The sequence below is a fragment of the Mirounga leonina genome, unplaced genomic scaffold, assembly GCF_011800145.1.
Source record: "Mirounga leonina isolate KUSES-001 unplaced genomic scaffold, KU_Mleo_1.0 Mir_129, whole genome shotgun sequence".
Classification (NCBI taxonomy): domain Eukaryota; kingdom Metazoa; phylum Chordata; class Mammalia; order Carnivora; family Phocidae; genus Mirounga; species Mirounga leonina.
Window position 1 is genome coordinate 61,256,048 of NW_023270323.1, and position 24,764 is coordinate 61,280,811.

At 38.0% G+C, this 24,764-nt stretch overlaps 1 protein-coding gene across 2 annotated transcripts in view; it reads right to left on the reverse strand.

Moving 5' to 3' along the window:
- The window catches only part of ZCCHC4 (zinc finger CCHC-type containing 4), a 50,736-nt gene that overhangs the window by 15,146 nt on the left and 10,826 nt on the right, over positions 1-24,764 (reverse strand). For both annotated transcript variants that reach the window (XR_004679281.1, XM_035005199.1), the window contains exons 4-8: positions 20,256-20,531; positions 19,718-19,798; positions 10,532-10,604; positions 6,203-6,353; positions 4,897-4,997 (exon numbers count right to left, since the gene is read on the reverse strand). Coding sequence is in view for 1 of the 2 variants with exons in the window: in XM_035005199.1 (XP_034861090.1) it covers positions 4,897-4,997; positions 6,203-6,353; positions 10,532-10,604; positions 19,718-19,798; positions 20,256-20,531 (682 nt within the window). In the remaining variant the exon portion in view is untranslated. The remainder of the gene's footprint in view (positions 1-4,896; positions 4,998-6,202; positions 6,354-10,531; positions 10,605-19,717; positions 19,799-20,255; positions 20,532-24,764) is intronic.

Below are 24,764 nucleotides of genomic sequence, written 5' to 3' on the forward strand. Positions count from 1 at the left end.
CCAAGAAAACCTTTCAAAGATCTTCAAATGTTGGAAAAGAGGGCCTTAGAAAGATTTCTAGTAAATGGAATATTCCATGCAACACAATAGATAGCAGATGGAAGAGAAGGAAAGAAAGAACAATCTCTTTATGGTTACCCAAGGAGTCGGAGAACGTATGTGTCAGGAAGGTGGTTGATTGCTTGATTTTGCATAACCTAATTGAGATTATTATTATTTTTAAATGCGGGTTTGTTGTGCTAATTAACTATAAACATATGGTATGTAAAACGCATGCTGCTAGGATAAATTAATGTACCTCTAACATACATCCATATTTCATAGCTTCATCCACACAAATAAACGTCCTATGGAAGCGCTGTAAAGCAAACACAATTTTGCAAATTGCGTATCACCAGTAGTAGAGCTGATACACCATTTTCCCATCATTATCTCTGACATTTCACTCACAATGATGAGAGGAATTTTCAAATAGAAAATTTCTCCCAGGGAACTGATTAATGTGATGAAGTACTGTATAGAAATGAGGGAAAGCAAAGAATCTCTGCAATTCTTAACTTTTAATTTTATCTATACGCAAATTTCTTCTGTGACATGAGACTGAAACCAGTTATATGGAAACCAAGATGTTCAAGTCAACAGACATTTATTTTGCACCTACTATGTTCTAGGCATCTGGTCGGGAAACAAAGATGAAGTAAGACAGAGTATTTGTATTTTCCTAACTCCCTCGGGATTGTGTTCTATTTAATTTCAATGCATCAAAAGATTGCCATCAGCCAACTTCCACAAGAGCAAAAAGGTCTTTTAGTCATATTGCCCATATCCCTCTTACCTCTTATTTAAAATTATATCTATATGTATGTATATTATATATATATTATGACCCTTGTCACTCCAAACCCATTAAATGTTTGTGTTTATTACACATCAAGTTTTAAGAATTTCAGCTGTCATCTTGTAACTTGCAATCACTTGTCAGAAATTCCTGTCAAAATATCTTCACTTCTGAACATGAAACTAACCTCAAAAAAAGTCTTCTACACAGGATGATTTTTTAAGGGACAGCTTTAAAAAAAAAAAAAGCTTTACTTTTAACAATCCAGACAAATGCCCCAGATGAAGTAGGAACAAGACATCATAGCATGTTCCTGGTGGAAGGAAAGTGAGATCTAGTTCAGATATGGTAAATACAGGACCTGAATTCCACCACGCCCAAACCCGGCCCATGGCAGACATCACTAATGAATCATACACTACCCCCTCCGCCACTGAGCCTGGTATTCTCCACAAATTCTCCAGAAAGTCACTACCAATTTTCAGGCTTAGCACTAAAGCACTAAAAGTGAAACTTATCTGCCATCTCTTTCCTGATCCAATCATTTTATTTTATACGTAAGGAAACAGAGGCCAAGAAAGATAAACTGACTTCTCCCTCTTAAGATTAAAGAGCCTCTAAAAGGCAGTGTGCTAGGACTCACACTTTTGATTCTGGGTCAAAATTTCTTTTCCTTATCACATCCTTCCTTTCTAATCTGCCCTTAATAAAACTCTTGCTTTTCTAGGTCTTTGATGACTGTTTTATTCTGTACTCATCAAGTGCTTTATCACTGAACAGTCTACATAATTTATATTTTATGGAGATCTGCGGCATTTCTGCCTCCCTATTACCTGAAAAGTATCTCAAAAAAAAAGATTTAGTGATTTGGGGTTTTTTGTTTTTTTACTGCATTGTGGTTTGGGGGCTCATAATCACCTTAGGCAATGTGAGAAAGAAGGTCTAATCGAGGTGTATAGCAAAAGACCTGTGAAGGAGGACAAGAGACTTTCAAATTTTTCATTTGATGAAGGCAGCTAATATACAAGAAAAGAAATTACTACAAAATAAGGTTAAAATAACAAGAAAAGGAAAAAAGAAAAAGTTTCAGAAAGAATAATAATAATAATAAATCCAGAGAAACTTTCAGGAAAGAAAGAAATTAAGAAAAGCACGAAAGACCGATCATCAAGGTGAGGTACAACAAATAAGACTTATGAACACAATAGAAGATATGGTAAAATCAGTTTCTCCAACTGAGCATGCAATGGGCAAGTAGTGTTCTTATCTTTAGTAGGAATCAGGAAAAACGAAGATTTGTTTTGTTTCACAGATTTTATTCTAGTTTTTCCTTTCAAAGTTTGGCTTTCTCTTTACTAAAAAGACTGCTTTTCACCTTGTCTGATACCCTGTCTGATAAGGCCTAGTTAGAAACTTTCTTCACCAATACACTGAATTGTATAATTATTTTTAATAAGCTTGGACCTTGGAACTATTTCTCAAAACTGAGACTGCAGTATTTCCACAAGTTCCTTTCTAGTAACACAGACTGTCGAAACAAGCCATGGCTGGTTTCTCCACTTGAACCTCTCTCGTCCACTCTACTCTGGATCTGCCTTCTTTGGCCTCCTTGCCATTTCAAACTCTTGCCCGCAGTGAAAACGCATTTCTAAATGTGCATGGAACAGTTTTCTGAGGGACCCTATGTTTCATATACTGTACAAAAAAAACGAAAGCCCCAAAAAAGAGTTTTACCCGTACCCGGGGACTATCTGAATGATCTCAACAGTGCTGAGAGCAATAACCTTTGGTCTACATTTGCTGTGTGTTCGGGACAAGGCTAAGCCTTTTCGTGTATTGTCTCATATAACTCCTAAAACCTTATGAGGCAGGTATATTATTACTCTGCTCATTTAACAGGTCACATGAGCTACAGGGAGTTAGATAAAATGTGTAGGCCTAACTAGTAAGTGGCAGAACCAGGATTAAAACCCAGTTCCTTTCCAACTCTGGAGTTCATGCTATTTTTCACTCAACATGTGTAAAGCACCTACTCTGTGCCAGACATTGTTCTAGATGATTATTCACTGTCGAAGGCAGCAGGCGCTCCTGCCAACTGAAAATAGTTTATTTAGTTAACGTCTTTAGGATATGTCTGCTATCTCTGCACTGCAAATGTCAATACTAGAAGTACCCCTCGGACAAGAAACAGAAAACTATGTGCTCTAAAAAGGAAAGTAAACCAGATTTGGGAAGAATTATGATGTGGACTTTACCTAATGCAGAGCTCAAGAAGTTAAGGTTAAAATGGCTTGTGCTATAAACTTTGGAAAGGAACTGTTATGTGGTTCAGTAGCCATAAAATGTCCATTAAATTTGATAACATAATTTTTGGAATTCTATTTCAGTTTTGGAAATTCATTTTAAGGAAGTTATGTAAAATCTGGAAAACTTATGTGAATAAGAGATGTTTATGGCAGTGTTACTTATAGTACCTTAAAGGCAGAAGCAACCTGTGTGTCTAAGAAAAACAATGCTAACAATTGATAATATAACCTGCTAATGAAATAATGTGAAGTGATTAAAAGCAGGTGCCTGGGAGGCTCAGTCGGTTAAGCATCTGCCTTCGGCTCAGGTCATGATCTCGGGGTCCTGAGATCGAACTTCCCACTGGGCCCCCTGCTCAGTGGGAAGCCTGCTTCTCCCTATCCCTCTGCCTGCCCCTCCCCCTGCTTTTGCCCTCTCTCTGTCAAATGAATAAATAAAATCTTAAAAAAAAAAATAAAGTGATTAAAAGCATAAAGACTATGGAGCTACATGCCTGGGTGGCTCAGATGGTTAAGCGTCTGCCTTCGGCTCAGGTCATGATCCCAGGGTCCTGGGATCGAGTCCCGCATCGGGCTCCCTGCTAGGCGGGGAGCCTGCTTCTCCCTCTGCCTCTGCCTCTCTCTCTCTCTCTGACTCTCATGAATAAATAAATAAAAAACATTTAAAAAAAAAAGTTATATCTGGGAAAAAGAAGAAAAAAATAGAATAATATTTAAAAAAAATAAAATAAAAATGTACACTTACGTACATGAGACACAGTGAAGAAAGCAAAATTCGGATTCATCTGCTATGATTACAAACCTGTAAAACGTGTCAAATTATGATATTTGCTACTTGGGGTGAATGGCAGGTAGGGGTCTGTCCTCTCATTTTTTTGATAACATTGTTTCTTTCAGAATTTCTAGATAATTTTCCTAACAGTAAATGCCTTCAAGATTAGAAAGGTGAGATCCAAGTGCTAGCTTGGAACAGGTAGTGAAGACATGTTCATTTTCAGTTCCGGGGCTGAAAAGCCTTCATCAAGGTAGTCCATTGCTCAGAAAGCTCAAACAGAAAAATGTCATTACAAAAGAGGAAGCAATGGCCACTTGGCGACCCCCCACGGTGCTGGTGACAGGGGTTAACTTCAGAACCCAAGGAAATGAACAGAGAAGGAAGTGGACACTAAAGCAGCAGGAGTTGAGGGCAGAGGCGGGAGGGAGGGCCGGTCAGCTCCACCCTGGCATCAGCACGCTCGCCCCCACACGCAGGCCTCAGCCTCTCTGCTCCTCTGCCACCTGCCAACCTGGACACACCTCCCTTCAGAGCTGCCAGCATCCTCTGAGTGGTACAGTAAAGTGTACTTGACATTCCACTGACCAGAAAAAGCAACTCACTTCTCTACAATCTCTGAACAGACAAAACTGTTCATAACAATGACTCTGGGGTCAGTTAGGTCAGTGGGTCTAAAACCTAGCCGCGCTGCAGGGTCACCTGGGAAGCTTGGTAAAATGTGCTTTCTTGGGGCTCTACCCTCTAATTTTGATTTAGTAGGTGTATTTTGGTACCTAAGAATCTATATTTTTTAATAAACACCCCTAAGAATTACATTTAGGAACCTCTGGACTAAGCAATGCATGGTACAATTTTAGTGTTTAATACAGCTTATCATAGTTTCATTTCCTAAAATCGATGGACAGTCTGATCAGAGTATTTATTTAAGTGGAATATCCATCCATCAACTGTGCCAGAAAACAAAATGTTTACTATACCTGGTAATCCAGCATGCAGAAGCTTGGAAAAAACTGACGAATTCGGGATTCAAAAAAATAAGGGAAAATCCAGAATATGGGTAGTTCTTTGTGACTGCTATCTAATGGACCACAAAAAAGGAAAAGAAAATAAGAAATTGGTATTTTAAAAAAATAAAAGAGCTGTAACTGAAATACTTCTAATATTGGGAGAAATTGCAATTGTTCAATACACTTAAATCATACAAAAGAAGAGAACGTTTACCAGAATGCCATTTACAACTTGACCTTTCCCAAAAGTCAATGGAAACATTCTTTTACACCTAAACGCAGGTATAAAGGGTATATAAAAGTAACCCTTACACACATAATCACTATATTCTAGGTAAAGGCAAAGATATCACTAATTAATAAACAACCCCATTTTATAGACAGGGCAACTGAAGCCATAAGATTTAAGTAATTTGTTCTTCATTGCTTCCTCAGTAACACTGACTGTATCCATTCTGATCAGTGGACTTAAGAACTGAAAATAAGTGGAATACTTAACACTGAGTCATGTTTCGGATTTCTTTTGCATTCTGTCTCCAAAGCACACTATTTATGTAGCACAATTAAAGAAGAAGCTCGATCACAAATTCCTGACACTCTTAACAGTTCGTCAACTTGCAAGCTGGAAACTAAAAAATGATTGTACCAACTAATTAAACAATTAATTAAATAAAATATTTTGAAGGCCTAAGCCACTTTAAGCTGAATAATAACCCCCAGCCACTAACCCACCTCTACTGTGTGGGTGTCTATCTGTCACTGATAACCACGGTAAGGCTGGTGCATATCCGATCTTCCTACCTAAATCTTGGCACAGTTTAGAGCTCTGAGCCAGAGGCTGGGCACCCTCTTAGAGCTGTGGGCAAGACTTTAGGAACATGGAATGTAAGATCCATGAGGGCAGGAATATGTGTCTGTCTGGTTCAGTACTCTATTTCCAGCACCTAAACAGTACCTGGTACACAGGGGCCACTCAGTAAATAGTTATTGAATAAATGACAACAGTTTACTGCTATTCTTCATAATGTCCCCTTATGCTCACCTACAAGTCATTTTGAGAACATGTGATTAGGATAATACAAAGTGTATCATGATAATGAAGTCTGCCACATTCTCAAATAAGCCTATTAAAAAAAACACACACACACACAAAAACACAAGAACCCAAGACATGTATATTTTATCAGAGCTCCAATTCACTGAGCTCTGCTAATATTTGACAGGAAGTAGATACACAGATACATGTTTATTCTGCAGTAAGTAATAAATTACACACCTTGGCTTTGACCTTCTTTCCACATAGCAATTAACTTCTTGAATGTAACAGCCAGAGGTTCAACCAAGCCACCAAAAGGAGGATCTGTCACCATAATGACTCCCTCACCTTTATCTTCCTTTAAAAATGTTCTGCATACTTCAAGGGCAGCCTGGAACAAATAAAAATTCATTTCTAAATGAGGACTACAGGGAGACACTCCATCCTATTCAGAGAATGCATTAGGCTCGCTCCCACTGTTTGTACTGAAACTTCACCCGTCCTGCCACCCCAGAGTCCCTCAGTGACGTCCTGAAGCCTCTCCCATTCAGCCCCCAAGAGATTTTATCTTTTGGGTTCCTTGATAAGTGGGTTTTTAAAATTGCAAATTCAAGCACCATCACTATCAGAGGACTACACATTTCAAATGGTTCAATTAAAAAACTAAATTTAGTAACCTGAGAGAGAAAAACTCATTACCCATGAAGACTATCTAAAATGCTGAATTCAATCCCACAAACAGAAGCGGGGACTGAGCTAGACACTGGAGACACAAAGACAAATAAGACCTATTTTTTCCCTGTCTGATTTGTCCACCACCACGAGTTCACACATTATCAGTCACCGCGCACACATTGCTGAGCAGCAGGTACTGGACAGACGTGTTCGGACACGCACGGTAAGTAAATGAATGAGAGTCCACAAATAACAAAGCTCAGCCAGGCCATAAAACCAGGCTATTAACACATTTTCCCAACAGACCAAGTGGAGTGTTTTTAGTCATTGTAAAATTAACATTACGCACTGTCTATTATTTTCTGCTTCGGGAGAAGACATAATAAGAGATATACCTATTATACTAACTCCAGTCTACTGGCTCTGTAGTCCTTTCCAAGCACTCACCTATAAAAGCAAATCAGCACAGTATACAAAATAGTCTAAGACTTTAAAGTTTAATGGCATTTTAAACTTTAATAAACCCATATGTACTTTATAATAAAATATATATTGCTCTACTACTAAATCAATTTAGAAGACTCAGCTGATGACAGGAAAAACGACAACATCCTAATCCGCTTTCCCGAGGAGAGTCTTTATTAACTTCCTACTGGAAGTCCTAGAGCGAGGGATGGTGTGTCAGGAAGGTTAATCATTTTTCAAGTGCTGCCTGGCACTTCCTTAACCTGCCTACATGAACAAGGACTTAAAATACAGATGATGTTACTGAAAAACCTTCCAGTTCCTTAGACTTAAAGGTAGGAAAAGAAAATAAACAAGGAAATGAAACCTCCACTCTTAGCCAAATTAAAAAACCATAGAGTACATCTGTTTCCGGGTAAGAATCAATGGGGTGACGTCCAGTCGTGACCCGCTGAGGGTCCTAATGTTGACCACCTATGGAAACCAGACGCTTGCTTATGCTACCCGTGTTGACAGTGCCTTACCTCTTCCCTCCATCTCAATCATCACTAGAGAAGTCCTTGGTACTTTATTATTTTTTTTAAAGATTTATTTACTGATTTGTTTGGGGGAGAGAGAGAGAGAGAGAGTGTGGGGGTGTGCACACGAGCGGGGGGAGGGGCAGAAGGGGAAGGAGAGAGAGAGAGAGAGAGGAGCAGACTCCCCACTGAGCAGGGAGCCCAAGGCGGGGCTCGATCCCAGGACCCCAGGACCATGATCTGAGCCAAAGGCGGACGCTTAACCTATTGAGCCACCCCAGGCACCCCAAAAGTGCTTGGTACTTTAAATAACCATCCCCTGTACATACTTCAACCTCCCTGACCATTAAGGCATATGACATTTTCTATTACCTGAAAGACTATATGATTTTCTATGAGAAAATCCTGCACAGGGAACTCCCGCTTTTTAATCCAGTGCGCTGTGAAGTGCTTATGGGCCTCAACAGAAGCTTATATACCCCAAAGCACCCTGTACACCTTCATAGGCGCCTGGTAGACGCTTCAATACTCAGGGATTGGTAAGTAGATGGTAAGCCTCCACTAAAAACCCTGACTCAGGAAGTAGGCAGAAAAAGGGCAGAGAGTAAAATCATCCAAGACAACAGTTTTCTGTAGATCAATCCCTACAGTCTCAGTGCTATGTAGAGGCCGCTCCTAAAATATAGAGAAAGGAAGGCCTGAGCTAGATGATTGTTTTCTTCCGGGAAAAATAAAGTGGAGCCCAGTCTTGGCAGCTTATTCCAACCATTATCTTAGAAACTTATAAGGTAATTCCATAAGCTTTCAATAAAAGTTAAAAAGAATTTTCTAGAAAAAGGCTAATTACATGCTACATTCTTAAAATATAAACAACGGTTAGCCAACTGTTAGGTATTCAAACATCATTTCACTCTTATCTCACCATTACTGTTCAAGACAGAAAGCAAAGTCGTGGTATGAAAAACAAATAAGCACATAAACAAAGCCGACGCACGACTGCAGCATCCAGCAGTAATACAGACGTGGTTATTTTACCTACTCTGACGCCGGCCCTGACTGCACCTGTCCCCTGACCACACCCTGGAGCTTGAGGCCCCAGAGTTTCAAGAAGCCATACCGAATACCTCTACATCAATATTCCACCTGCCCCACAAACCCAACATTTCCAATTTTCAATTCCAACCTTTCCTACCCTGTTTTGAAGAATGAAATACAAAGCCAGGCTGGACCACTAAGTCATCTTTGACTTCTCCCCCAGTACACTTACCACCAAGTCTTCCAGTTTCCATCTGTGAAATGCCTACTGAACCCACCTCTCTCATTTCCTCATCACCACTGGCCTAGCTGAGAAGTCCACCATCGTCTGTTGTCAAGTGAGTTTGCAATTCCTCTCTCCTTCACATTCATCTAATCAGTTCTTAAATCCTAGAAATTATCGACCACATAAGCCCTTCGGAAAACTAACTATGTCTAATTCTAAACTGCTATTTATTTCAATACTTGGTTTACATGGCTATCACAGCTAAAAAATATGTATTTCAATGCTGACTGAGTCTCATGGAAGGAGTGCATCATTGGCTAGACTGAACCAGGAGACTCATTTTCCAATCCCAACCAACAATTTAAAATTTGTTTTCATTTCCTAGATACGTAGTTTTTTAGTTTTGCTTGGTTTTTGTTCTATCATTAATTAACACCTTAAAACACAATATATACTTATACATGGTTTACAATTTTTGAAAAAATTGATATACGTGCATATATGGATATGTGCTTCAGGTAGTCTTGATCATTTCAAACAGTTGCGGCCAACTTCCTGTCAGGTGTGATTACTTGGTTGGGTATAGTTTTTACTTTGTAATACAACTAGATACTAGAAGTATCAGCTCTGCTATGTTGTTTATTTATAGTGACATTAATAACATCGTATTATTGAAAGAAGCTACGCCCTGCTACCCATGGACGGCCTCCCTCATTATCACCATCCCCCACCAGAGTGGTGCATTTGCTGCAACTAATGAACCTACATTGACACATCATTATCACCCAGAGTTAACAGATTAGGGGTCACTCTTGACCCTGTCTAATTTTTAAGAATTAGTTTAATAAAACTATAAATCCCTTTAACTGGTACATGACATTTACCAGGGAGGCAGACTGATACCAAACAACTATCCACAGAATTTTTTTTTTTTAAATATTTTATTTATTTATTTGAGAGAGAGAGAATGAGAGACAGAGAGCACGAGAGGGAAGAGGGTCAGAGGGAGGAGCAGACCCCCCACTGAGCAGGGAGCCCGATGCGGGACTCGATCCCAGGACTCCAGGATCATGACCTGAGCCGAAGGCAGTCGCTTAACCAACTGAGCCACCCAGGCGCCCAATCCACAGAATTTTTTAATTATAGTATCATATAGCTACAGAGGAGAGCCTGACCTTGTCTGGGGGTCAGGGGAGGCTAGAGAAAGTGACTTGGAACAGAGCTTTGAAGGACAAGGTAAAGTTAACAAAGACTAGAAGGCAGAGGGAACAGCATGGGCAAAAGCCCACTTGGCAGAAAAGACAAAAGCCAGTCCCAGATGAAAGCCATACATCCAGAACACAAACAAACCCCAGAGCGGGAACAAGAAGACAGACTGGAGGGTGGCAGGGGTCAGATCAGGCAGAGCCCTGGGGGCCTTGGTAAGAAAGTGGGTCTGTATCCAAAGAGCAGTGAAAAATCACAAAAGAAGAACAGCACAATTCACTTCTAGATGCTCGATACACACTCAGTAGATGAAGAAAAAAAAAATGCCAATCAATAAATGGTGGAACAGCCATGATATGATCTTGAGGGACTCTAAGAAAATAAGAGAGGGTACTCTGGAATTTGTTCTTCCACAATAAGAAGGATAACGGTCGTAATTCTTACCTTTCCATCAAAGAAGTGATGGTTAAACATGTTATAATGGCAAAAGCTATCTTCCATATAAAACTGTGAATACCTGTAAAATAATTTATTACTGTAGTTATTTGTCCAGTTATGGCTATATAGTAAGTAAATACAAACTAAATTTTAAAACTATGAAATCACACCTTTAATAAAAGCAATTTCATCATTCCTTAGTGTTCTGGAATATAAAGAATACTTCTCCAAAATCTCAGGGAGTCAGTCACAATGAATGAATATCAAACTTAAATTATGTTCCCAAGTTAATAAGCTAGTGACAAAACTACAGAAGACTCATATATAAAGTTCACATGTTCCTTCAGACCACAGAATAATACAGAAACAATGAGATCACTGATAGAGTGTTATACAATTTAAGTTTGAGATGGGTTGGCAATTAAAATACATTTCATACTTAATAATTTTAAGAAAAACACTGAATCAACATTTCTGCTCAACAGCTGTTAATTAGTTTCTTCTGTGGTTAACAAAAAAAATATTTAATACAAAGCATTTCTTGTCTATTGCAGATTAGCTCAATAAAATATGCTTCTCAATATATAAGAAAAATAAGTACGTGCCTTTCATATTTACTGAATTAGTGCCAGGAAAGAGAGATATTTATTTACTGATTGAACCATTTTATTCTTCTAAGATACTACTTTACAATGCAATCAGTAATGAATGAGAGTACCAGCTTTGGGCATTAACATTTTATAAATTTTTGCTAATTTACTAAAAACTCATAGCACATTATGATTTAAATTTACTTTTATTTGATTTCTTATAAGACTGAGCTTTCTTTACACCTTAATTGTCTGTCTCTACGTTTTCCCCATTTTTACATATATGGGTCTTGGTAGTTCTGGCTGAATACTGAGCTTTTTGTATAATGTTTGTTATCACAATAGGATTCTGAACTTCCAAAATTTTGCTATAAACAATTCACATATGAACCACACCATCCTTCTACAGAATTCATAACCTAGTGAAAAAAATCAGGGACACATGCTTTTTACACAACTTATTTAACCAAATCGTGAGAGCAGCACTTTGCTTCTACTTCTACTCCTCCCTTACTGTCCATAACTGACCACCCATGGTGACTATTTCATCTAACAGGCAGCCCTGCTTTATCCTCTTCATATTACACTATGATTAAAAGTACAGGCTCTAGGGGCGCCTGGGTGGCTCAGTCGTTAAGCGTCTGCCTTCAGCTCAGGTCATGATCCCGGGGTCCTAGGATCGAGCCCCGCCACTGGGCTCCCTGCTCCGCGGGAGGCCTGCTTCCCCCTCTCCCACTGCCCCTGCTTGTGTTCCTGCTTTCGCTGTGTCTCTCTCTGTCAAATAAATAAATAAATAAATCTTAAAAAAAAAAAAAAAAGTACAGGCTCTACAGTCAGATGGTCTGGTTCCAAACACTGGGTCTTAGGGCGCCTGGGTGGCTCAGCTGGTTAGGCATTCAACTCCTGATTTTGGCTCAGGTCATGATCTTGGGGTCATAGGACTGAGCCCCCACAAAAGGATCTGCGCTCAGCTTGTCCCTCTCCCTCCCTTCCTGCCCCTCCCTGTGTTCACTCACACACTCTCAAATAAATAAAATCTTAAAAAAAAAAAAAAAAGCCTGGGTGTTTCACTTAGTACTTATGTAACCTTAGTGAGTTACTTAACCTATTGAGCCTCAGTTTCTTCATCTACAAAATGGAAGAAATAATAGTGTCTACTCCAAAGGACTTGGTAAATATAAGTGAGATAATATATGTAAAGTGCTTAATACAAAGCAGCTGCATACCATATACTAAAATGTTAGGCATCGCTATTTTAATAAATATCAGCTATAAAGATTTATGTCTTAATGCCCCTCATATTAGGGAATCATGTTTATGTCCAACCAAAATTTCTCCTCCTATAATCTAAACCCCTTTCGTCTTGTGCTGTAGAGACAGAAGAACAGCTGTTCATTCTAAGTACAATGTCCCTTAATATCATTTGAGATACTGTTAGTACATCTGCTGATTTCATAAAACATAAATTTACACTGAAGAAATAAACAAAAGGTTTAGATAACTGAAAACACATTTAAACTATAGACTGTAACCTGATGAACATTCCAAAACCTGTGGGAAAATGTCAATTAGCGTTAGTAAACAAATGTCTTCCTAATTAACTCAATTCCAAGTAACTGATGATATAGATATATCAGTTATCTATAGGTGTATCTCAGTAGTAGTAATGCCGTGGATCAACTATCATTTGATGATCTTCTTTCTTGTATTGCTTTGTAAGTGTGAGCAAAGGAAAATACAATCCCTTTTAAAATATATTTCTACCCCCTCTCCACTTTTTCGTATTGCTTCTCAAAGACACAATAGTCTGTTTTTTAAAAATTAAAAAAGAAATTTTATTTACATAAAATTCAGCACAGCACACTTGTCTAAAACATTCTGGGCAGCAGTAGGCAGAGTCAGAGAGAGAAAAAAGCCAAGATTTCAGCTTTGAGTTTCCATCAGATACAAACAAGGGAGCATAATTTTTCATATTTTAAATTACGAAAAATCACTGAACATTACCCTCTTAAAATGAAATTGGCCTCAAAGAATTATTCTCTCTATTGAATAAGGCAAACAAAACCAATCAGAAATGCATGCACTTGAAAACTGCAAAAGGACATTCATTTAATTTGGCCATTCATTCTCTTTAAATGAGAGTCAGTTACCAAGTGTGAAACATGCTCTATACACAGGAAATGTAATCAAGAGCTGAATAAAATTAGTCCATGAAATGAACCTAAGAAATTCATTTTTTTGATATAACTTTATTTGGATGATAGTTTGCCAAATAGAGTTTCACATCTTTCATGCTAAAATTAGAGCATATAAAAATCCATCTTAGCAAATGTTAACTTCATATTTTAGACCCCCCGAAGAGGATATTTATAGCATATGTAACACTGGAGTTGAGGTAGTTTTCTGAAGCCTTGGACAGACCTTTTGTAGGGCAACAATAAACCAAAGTCAAAGTGCCAAAACTTAACTACTCGCTGTCACTCTATATCACATAGGAATTTGTTCCTGATTTAATTGTGGTCCTTCTGAGAAATCTGAACCAACTCCACACCCCATAATATTGTGTGTACGGGGAACAGACTCAGTTGATTCTGGCCACTAACATGTTTCAATAAATGGGCTCACTCTCTCGCTCTCTCTCTTTTTTTTTAATTTATTGGAGGGGGGGCAGTGGGAGAGGGAGAGAGAATCCCAAGCAGGCTCCACACCCAGCACAGAGCCCAATGCTGGGGGTTCAGTCTCACAACCCTGAGATTATGACCTGAACCAAAATCAAGAGGCGGACGCTTAACCGACTGAGCCACTCAGGTGCCCCAACGAGCTCTCTCTTAATACCCAATGTCGACCTTTTACAGAACTGACTCAGCATAAAAGAAGCTAAGCTAACTAATACAACCCCTTCAGTTTTTGTTTCCACACATACACAGAAGTTTATTGATATGAAAAGAAAAAAATATCAGTATATTCAATAAGTTACAAAATAACTTTATCCACATCCCCTACTCTGTGCAGGAGATTTCAATATACAGGCCCAAGAAAGGTAAAACTACAAGACATATAGCTTACATTAAGAGTTAAGGGTCCATGTAAATCTTTCAAATTAAAAGTAATTCAGCTATGATGAAAAGAGTTCTGGTGAATGGTTGTACCCAACAATGTGAAGGCATTTAATTTACTTAACACTACTGAACTGTACACTTGAATAACTAACATGGTAAATTTTAACCTATATGTATTTTACCACAATTTTTTTAAAGAAGTAAATCAGTACACTAGCAATGAACAATACAAAATGAAATTTAAAAAACAATTTAATGTATAATAGCAACAAAAAGAATAAAATATTTAGGAATAAGTTAAAAGAAGACAAGCAAGACTTGTACACTGAAAACTACAAAATATTGTTTAAAGAAATTAAAAACGACCTAAATAAATGGAAGGACCTCTTATGTTCAAGAACTGGAAGACTTAATATTTAAAACTATTCCCCAAACTGATAAAAAAAAAATGCAGCGAAATCCCTATAAAAATTCCAGCTGGCTTTTTTGTAGAACTTGACAAGCTAATCCTAAAATTCATATGGAAATTCAAGGAACCCACAACAGCCAAAACAATCTTGAAAAAGAATACAGCTGGAAGACTCACACCTGTAATCAAGACAGTGTGGAACTGGCATAAGGATAAACATAGATCAAATGAAAAGAATTGTGAGTCTAAAAATAAATGCATACATTTGTGGCCATTTGGTTTTCAGTAAGGTACCAAGACAATTCAATGAGAGAAGAATAATCATTTCAACAAATGGTGCTGAGGTAACTGGATAGTCACATGCAAAAGAATGAAGGTCTTGGACCCCTCCCTCACACCATATATAAAAAAAATAACTCAAAACAGAACAAAGACCTAAATGTAAGAGCTAAAATCATAAAACTGTTCAAAGAAAGCACTGTGCAAATACTCATGACCTTGAATTTGGCAAGATATGACACCTAAAACATAAGTAACCAAAGAAAAAGGAGGAAAACTGGACATAATCAAGTGAAAAGACAGCCCACAGAAAGGGAGAAAATATTTATAAATCATATATCTATTAAGGGTCTAGTATCCAGAATATATTTATTCTTTCAATTTAATAACAACAACAAAAAAGACAAGTAACCAATTAAAAAATGGGCAAAGGATTGAATAGATGCTTCTCCAAAAAGATAAACAAATGGCCTGTAAACACATGAAAAGATGCTCAGCATCATGAGCCATCAATAAAATGCAAAACAAAATCACAATGAGATACCACATTAGAAAGACAGACAATAGAGGCACCTGGGTGGTTCAGCTGGTTAAGCGCTTGACTTTTGATTTCAGCTCAGGTCATGATCTCAGGATCATGACATCAGGGTTGTGAGATCAAGCCCTGCATTGGGCTCCGTGCTGGGCATGGTGCCTACTTAAGATTCTCTCCCTCCATCTCCCTCTGCCCCTCCCCCTGCCTGTGTGCACTCATGCTCTCTCTCAAAAAATTAAATAAATAATTTAAAAATACAGACAGACAATAACAAGAGCTGACAAGAATGTCGAGAAATTGGAACACCCATATATTGCTGGTGGAAATGTGAAATAGTAGTCACCTTAAAAAACAATTTATCAGTTCCTCAAGAAGTTAAATGTACAGTTACCACGTGATCCAGCAATTCCAGTCCTAAGATAAATACCTGTTATGGGCTGAATTGTAACCCTTCAACATTAATCTATTGAACCCCTAGCCCCCAGTATCTCAGACCATGAACCTATTTGGAGACAGAGCTTTTAAAAAAATGATTAAAATGAAATGAGGTTATTAGGGGAGACTGTGATGCAAGATGACTGGTGTCCTTATGAAAGAGGAAATTTGGACCCACAAAGAGAAACTGGGGCTGTACACACACAGAGGAAAGACCATGTGAGAACACAAGAAAAAGGCCAACTGCAACCAAAGGAGAGAGGCCTTAGAAGTCACCAAACCTACTGACACCCTAATCTTGACCTTCCAACCACCATAACTAAGACAATGAATTATTGTCGTTTAAGTCACCCAATCTATGGCTCTTTTGTTACTGCAGCCCTAACAAATTAACACAATACCCAAAAGATAATAAAACCTACATTCACACAAAACTTGCACACAAATGTTCACAGCTGCATTATTCAAAGTAGCCAAACATGGAAGCAACACAAATGTCCATAACCTGATGAATGGATAAACACAATTTGGTATATCCTTATAATGGAGTATTATTCAGCCATAAAAAGGTATAACATCATGAACCCTGAAAATACTATGCTAAATGAAAGAAGCTAGATACTAAAGGCCACATATTGTATGAGTCCATTTTTATGAAATATCCAGAATAAGCAAATCTATAGACAGAAAATAGATTAGTGGTGGCCAAGGGCTGGGAGAGGGTTTCAGAAAAGAGGAGAGGTCAGTAATTGGGACCACTTTGATGGAGACACCTCCATCAAAGATGATGGAAATGTTTTGGAATTACGTAGTGGTGATGGTTGTACAACTCTGAATAATACTAAAAACTTCTTTTTTCTATGTGAAATACATATGTCTCAATTTAAAAGACAAAAATATGCCTGATACATAGTGGGGGGGAAAAAAGACTATCTGATTCTTACTTTTTAAAATGTTTATATGCATAAAAAAGGTCTAAAAGGCCAAAATCCACAATGTTTTTGGTGACAGAATTAACGATCATGTCTCTTTAAAAAGCTTAAAAAAAAAAAAAGTAAACCAGAGATCCTTGAAATCTGAACAAGAGGAATCACTGATTTTTTTCTGGGTTGTGTATAAACCAGTCCACCACAACTAGCTTAGAAAAAGCTTGATTTGAATGAAATCAGAATACAAATTGTATGGTAACTTCAAAGAACCATACTATTAGGTAACACTGTACCATTTTCACGGAGGTGAAAGTCCCAAAGGGAGGAAGGTGAGCGCTGCTGACAACTGAGACACATTATGTTAAATAATTCGGGTTTGGACATGTGACGTGTGTGTGTGTGTGTGTGTCTCATGCACCTACGGTCAGAGAGGGGTTTCCTTTGGTGAACCCACTCCACGTGTGGGCACCCTACCTGCCAGGCCACAGAGGTGGTTCTGGAACGGGCATATGGACCCCGTCAAGCCAGTCTTTCCCGGGAGCTGTGCTGCTGGGGCTCTCAGGAAAGAGAGCCATGTCTCCTGGACAGTTAAGCTGAGACTGCAGAAGCTGAAAGCTGCTGCTGCCAAAATCCTTGGCAGGGAGCATGAAGCAAACTGGAGCGGAGAGCCAATCCAGAGAAAGACAGGACGAGAGTTGGAGAGAGTAAGACAGAGCCCAAACAACAATGGGCAAAGCCCAGGATCTCGCCTGCTCCGAGGCCTGCTATGTCCTAGGCTCATCATGTGAGCCAATACGTCCTCTTCGACATAAACAGATTTCCAGGGCTCCAATGAAACGTGCCTGATAAAGAAGTGCCTTACTCTAAATATACGAATAACCTGCAAACCCATTATTGACTCATGTGAATCTTCGTGGAATAGGCATGGGGGGTAGATGGAGACAGGGAGAGACATTAGGACGACAAAAGAGAAATGGGCTATATTAAAAAAGGCTTATATACAAGTTCAAAAGCAGAGTTACTTCCAGAGGGTATCTTAATTTTTGGAGTCACACTGACTGGGTTTGAATCCTGACTTGGCCACTCATCACTGTGAGGTCAAGTTATTTCACCTCCTTCATACCTGATTTTCTCGTCTGGAAAATGAGGAGGGTAACAGCATCTACCGTACAGGAGAGGCTTTTGTGAGGACTGACTGAGGTAGAGCAGGGTTTCACAGGGGACTAGCACTCGATGCAAACACCATTTATTGTTGGTATTGTTACGATAAGAACCCCGAAGTTAAACATCTACCTTTAAAATAATACATTTACAATAATTTAACAGTCATTCTTTAGGAAAGGGATGTAAAACAAGAATCTGATGTATCTATTCAGTGGAACGTTAATACAGCCACAAAAGGAGTGAAGTCCTGTTATGTGCTGTGAGCTGGACGAACACAGCAACATGTGAAAGAAGACACAGCATGGGTCACATATGGCAGGATGCCATGTACAGAACACACACAGAACACACAGACCCACGGAGACAGAAAGCAGATCCCTGATCGTCAGGGCAAGTGGGGAGAGGGCTTCTTTCCAGTGTGATAGAAACATTCCAGATAGGGGTGATTACTGCAAAACATAATGAATACACCCCAAACCACTGGCATATACACCTTAACCTGGTGGGTCTTCAGGGCACTGTATCTCAATTTAAGAAAAAGAAACTGAGTTTCTCTTTAAAAAGTCTGTATTATCACCTATGGAATTCCATTGTGCCAAGCATCACTCATGTTAAGCAGAGATTAGTGAACTGTGCCAGTCCTGTTAACAGGGAATGAAAGGCTACAGAAAGTGTGGCTTCTTTCTGAGAAACGTAGCTGATTCTATTAGACACCCTAAAGTTGACCTGGAAATCTAAAAAAAATAAAAAATAAATTATAAAAGCTGTTCTTCTTGTTGTGACTTTTTACACTTCAAAATCTGTCCACCTTGTTTTTAGAGAGAAAGCACATGTAATTTCATAGGTTCTCTCCAACAAATACTGGAATATTGGCCAAACAGACCCTATCAGATTAAATAAAAAGAAACACAGTACCTGCCTCCTTCAATATATTCAAGAACCGGTAAAAGATACTAACAACACAGTGTTTTAGAGTCTCACCACGATCTTGTGGAATTCAAACAACTATAGAAAGTAGAAAGACTACTCCAAGTTTATAGGATCCCAGAGACTGTGGATGGACACATATGCTACCAAATTACCACCTAAAGGGAGCCACAACCTGTGCTCCTCCAGCACTCTCATCGCTATTTGTCCCAACACGTCAGATGCCATTTAATTCTGACCCTCTCCCACAGACTCCATCTGTTTGCTAATCCTCTGCTTTAAGACCTGTCTGTTCCCTGGTTGCACTCCCTTGACCTCAGGCTATATCCAGTGAAAGACAATATGCACATCATCTGGTAAAATATATTTAAATAAATTACAATGAATAAAATGTGTTAAAATAAAATATATTAAAAGAATGAGAACAAATAAAATGAATTAAAATTAATTAATTAAATATTAAAATAAATGCATTAAAATATCATGATGAAACAAAATCCTGGAATTTATCTTTGAAAAATTTCAAAGAGTTATCTTTGAAAAATAAGTGTATAAGAAGAAATTTCACTCAGTAAGAATTTATCTCTAAATTACAAGCCCAAGTCAATGAGACACATTCACTGAAAAAATTTAGGAAGCACATCAAGCAAAAAAAAAAAAAAAAAAAAAGAAATCCACCGCCTTCCTGTTTGAAATATGGAAGATTACAAGGGGAGTTTATATGAATAAAAAGGTGGCTTCTAACCAATTACTACTTCTGAACATTAAAGGATTGTAATAGGTAATAAACAATTAATAAGAGAAAAACATTAAACAGAAACAGGAGACAATGAATAAGAATAAATATCATACTTTATAAACCTACCTAAAATCAATATCCAATAAAAGGCTTTTAATGTTAGACTTCTTTTCACCTGATGCTTTCAATCTGATCAGCTCATGCAACCTAAAACAATTAATGAAAGCAAACTTAATAAGGAATTACAAATGTCACAGATAATAAGCAAATAAACCAAAACAACCCCACCAATGTTCTCCTGGTATTTCTAATATTTCAATGAAACACTGAAGAGAATTTGGCAGATATAACCAAGGTTTCAGTTTTTCAAATATTTTTTTAAAAGGCAGAACTTATTTGAAAAGGAGAAGTCTAAAATTATAAGCAATTAAAAAATCAAATCAGAAGGAATCTTCTATCATATATCAGAAATCTATAAAGATTTCTCTCAAATGTAATATAGATTACAAACTCCTCAAGAGAGGGACCGTGCTTTATACTTCTCTTGTATATTTAAAACTGCAATGCTATGTCCCAGAACATAGTAAATAACTACTTGGTAATTTTTTCTTACAGTTTAAATAGTGGGCATAGTAGAAGTTTTTTAAAAAATCATACAACATACCTTGGTGTTCCAACACATAGTACTCTTGTAAATCCAAGGGTAGAAAGTAGGTCTACCAAGAACTGACAGCTCCGATCAGCAAACAAATACTGGGCATTTGTCTTCTTGTTTTCCAATGGATAAAGAAGCTGACTGGGCCTTTTCAACTGGGTGATAGAAATATCGCCTACTACTCGATGCTCCTGATGCTTCTCCCAATCGTCTGGCAACAGCAATTGCTGACATCGTTGACAAAACTTTCTCTGAGACAGGGACAACTCAATAAACTTCAAGTACCTTCAAGACATATTTAAACACAAAGTAATATATTTTAAGTTTGTGGTTTTAAAGACAATTTCTGTTTGCTATTTTTAGTATGCACAAAGTACTATTACTTCCTTAAGAGTACCCTGTAAAGAAGCCAAGGTAAAAAAAAAAATCTGTGGAATGTTGGCTAGAATTTATGTCCAGCTGCATACCTACAAAGTAGAGAAGAATCAGCAATTTTATAAGAACTGAGATGCTCCAATTCAGTCACTGAATGAGGATCAATATCCATTTAAAATGTGAACATAATATACTACTCAAACAACTTAGTAGTAATGGAGACTACTATCAACGTTTAAATTTATTGACAAATCCATGTGTTCTAACTTTGAAGTGTTAAATAGTCTGGCTCAATATGACAGTCATTTTAAAATGAGAAATTAAGGTCATTCTTCAATTTTTTTATGGCATACTTAGCAAGAAAAATTACCTCCTAAAAGAAAAAATGTTCCTACAAAGTTCCTCTATTCTTAGCAGCACTGAGGAAAGCAGTTCTGAAAAAGCTCATCCCCAAAAAAGCTAGACAATATCCAAAGCCTTAAAAAAAAACCATACTGATAGCCCATTTGATCTCTTTCAAGTCATACTCCTATCTGATTTCAAAGTTACCACTTTGGTTTTTTTTTTCCTTTCATTTTATTAGAGATAATTAGAAAGAGAAAATAATCACGGTACGTTATTTTAAAACTGCTGTTACCAGATATGAAATCAGAGTAAGAAAACCAAAGAAAAACAAACAACAGTATCAAGGCCTACAGCAGGTCGGCAATGTCTAAATCTAAGCATGTCAAATAGTGCACTAAAGGATTCTTAACAGTTTAAGAAGAGTCACAGAGTTTCAACTGAACTAACCTCTAGAACTGCACTGTAAAAACTGTGAACTTCACATAGAATCAAAGTGGGTTTTAAAACTTTTTATATCTAAGCAGAGCTTCACTTCAAAGCACCCAAGGCAGTGACAAATCGATATTCTGAATGGCTACAGCAAGAAATAAGCTTATCGTGCCAGTAATTTAAATGTTTCTATTTCCATGACAACTGTGCTTCTGACAGCTTTATCTATGGTTGGGAAGAAAAGGGAAAGCGGTATCAGGGGAAATTTTATAGTAATTCAAAGTAAGAATGTCAGTAGAGAAAAGGGCCCCTAAGATAAGAAATGCAGTAGAAAGAATCAGGACATTCTCCAGCAACAGAAACACTGAATTTACCTTTCGTTATTAAATGCTAAGGGTCAAAGACCTCCATATCCAGCCATGATAGAGTCGCAGAGACTAGGTTTACCATCCTGGCCCTCAAAATTTTTTTAAACAGACAAAGTAACATAATGGACAACCGGAAGCCCAAGAGTGAGTAAGAGAAGGGACCAGATGAGGGAGTCTACACCCGCCCAGTTTACTGCCTGTGGCTATAGCCAGTACGGGCACGGAGAACCCAAACACGGCTCAACAAACTGAAGAGGCAGAGCTGAGAAGTGGTGGAGGCGAGGGCGGCTAGAATTCACAGGGCCGAGTACTAGAGAATACATATATGGAGCCCACAGGCCAGAAAGCAGGACACTGAGAGAGAGAGCTGCACGGTTTGCCGTGATTCCCCTCAATATATTTAATTAATTTATTCGTTAAGGGTCTGCCTTCAGCCCAGGTCATGATCCCAGGGTCCTGGGCTCGAGCCCCGCATCGGGCTCCCTGCTCAGCGGGAAGCCTGCTTCTCCCTCTCCCACTCCCCCTGCTGTGTTCCCTGTCTCTCTGTGTCTCTGTCAAATAAATAAATAAAATCTTTAAAAAAAAAAAAAGAAATTATCCAAAATGAAACACCAAGGGACCAAAATACATGAAAATGGACCCCCAAGGAAGGTGGGCAGAAAAAATTTTGAAAAAATTATGGCTGAAATTTTCCAAAAATTACATCAAAAGATTCAAGAACTCAGAGAACCTCAAGTACAAGAAACACAAAGAAAACTATAAGATGCATCATAATAAAATTATTCAAAATCAGTGAAAAAGAGAAAATCTTAAAATCAGAAGAAAAAAGACATGTACAGAGGAACAAAGATTAAGAGAATAATATCAGATTTCTCACTGGAAACAATGCCAAAAAGAAGACAGGGAGGCAATACCAATTCTACACAAATTCTTCCAGTACATTGAAGAGGAAAGTACAGTTCCCAATTCCTTTCATTAAGCCAGCATGACCCCAATACCAAACCAGAATAAAAATGTTATCAGAAAACCAAAGAACAATAAGCCTCATAAACACAAACTCAAAAATTAATGGAATTTTAGCAAGTCAAAGCCACAATATATAAAGAAGGTAAAAGAGCATGACTAAGTGCAGGTTAGCCCAGGAATGCCAGGCTGCTTCAATGTTTGCATTTGATCAATGCAATTCACCATATTAACAATCTTAAAAATATATATATATATCATCTCATTAAATGCAGGAAAAAAGCACTTTCTCATTTATGAGAAAGATTCTCAGAAAACTAGGAACAGAAGAGAACTTGCACAACCTGATAAAGGGCATCTGAGAAAAACCTGTAGCTTAACACCATACTGGTAAAAGACTGAACACATTCCTCCCAAGACTGGGACACAAGCAAAGATGTCTACTTTTACCATTTCTATTCAACACTGACTGGGATTCCAACCACTTTGATAAGACAAGAAAAAGAAATAAAAGGCACAGACTGGAAAGGAAACATAAAAATTTTATTCACAGATAACATGATCATATATGTAGAAAGTCCTGAGGAAATATTTTTTAAAAAGTTGATGGGGCACCTGGGTGGCTCAGTCGTTAAGCGTCTGCCTTCGGCTCAGGTCATGGGCCCAAGGTCCTGGGATCGAGCCCCACATCGGGCTCCCTGCTCGGCGGGAAGCCTGCTTCTCCTTTTCCCACTCCCCCTGCTTGTGTTCCCTCTCTCACTATGTCTCTCTCTCTGTCAAATAAATAAATAAATAAATAAATAAGTTGCTACAACTAGTAAATAAACTCAAAGATTAATATACAAAAGCAATTGTACTGCTTATAGACTGGCTAATGTGCACATGATCAATCTTAAAATCACACAAAGTGAATAACCAGACGTTATCTATGTAATACAAAAGGAAATATACACCATTACTTACAAAAGAGTATTGCCCCCTAAAACTGAACTTGAGTCTGATAATAGCACTACAAGAAATATAGGGATAGAATAAATGTTAAACATTACAGCATGCAATCAACAAATCCAGAATGTGAGGAATTCTATAGGACAAATTACTCTGTTTCTTCAACAAATGATTAAAGATATCAACAAATTACAACGCACAAACCCTGTCTGGATCCTGATTTGTAAAACCAATTATAAAATGGCACTTACAGGCTAATCCGAGAAATGTGAATATTAACTGCATCTTAGGTAACATTAAAGAATTGTTTCATTTTTTAGGTATTTTAACAGTATTGTGATTATGTTTTTTTAAAAGGCCTTATTTCTTGGGGCGCCTGGGTGGCTCAGTCGTTAAGCGTCTGCCTTCAGCTCAGGTCATGATCCCGGGGTCCTGGGATCGAGCCCCACATCGGGCTCCCTGCTCCGCGGGAAGCCTGCTTCTCCCTCTCCCACTCCCCCTGCTTGTGTTCCCTCTCTCGCTGTGTCTCTCTCTAATAAATAAACAAAATCTAAAAAAAAAATAAAAATAAAAAAAAAATAAAGGCCTTATTTCTTGAGATACATAGAAACATATTTATGGGTACAATTATATAATATCTACACTGAAGGTCAGGGTAGAAGGTATAAGTGAAATAAAATTAGCCACATACTGATGACTGATGAAGCTTTGTGTGGATGTGGGAGATTCTTTATACTGTTCTCTCTGCTTTTGTATATGCCTGAAATTTTCCATAATAAAACATTTTTAAAAGTGCTTTAAAGAAAAAGCAAGAATTTGCTTGCTTTGAAAACAAGCAAAGAGGACCCCAGAAAATACTAAGCAAGAAATGGGTTGTACTCAGCCCTAAATCACATGCGACTTGGTTTTTCATTCTTTGGCAAGAGGAATATAATCTGGGAAATTTCTCAGACCTGAAGGACACGAGTTTCCAGTTTGAAAGGATTTACCTAATACCCAGCAAAATAGGATATAACAGACTCACATCAAGATAGGTAATCATGAAATGTCACACCTGTAGGAATAGTAAGATTCTAAGAAGAAAAAAAAA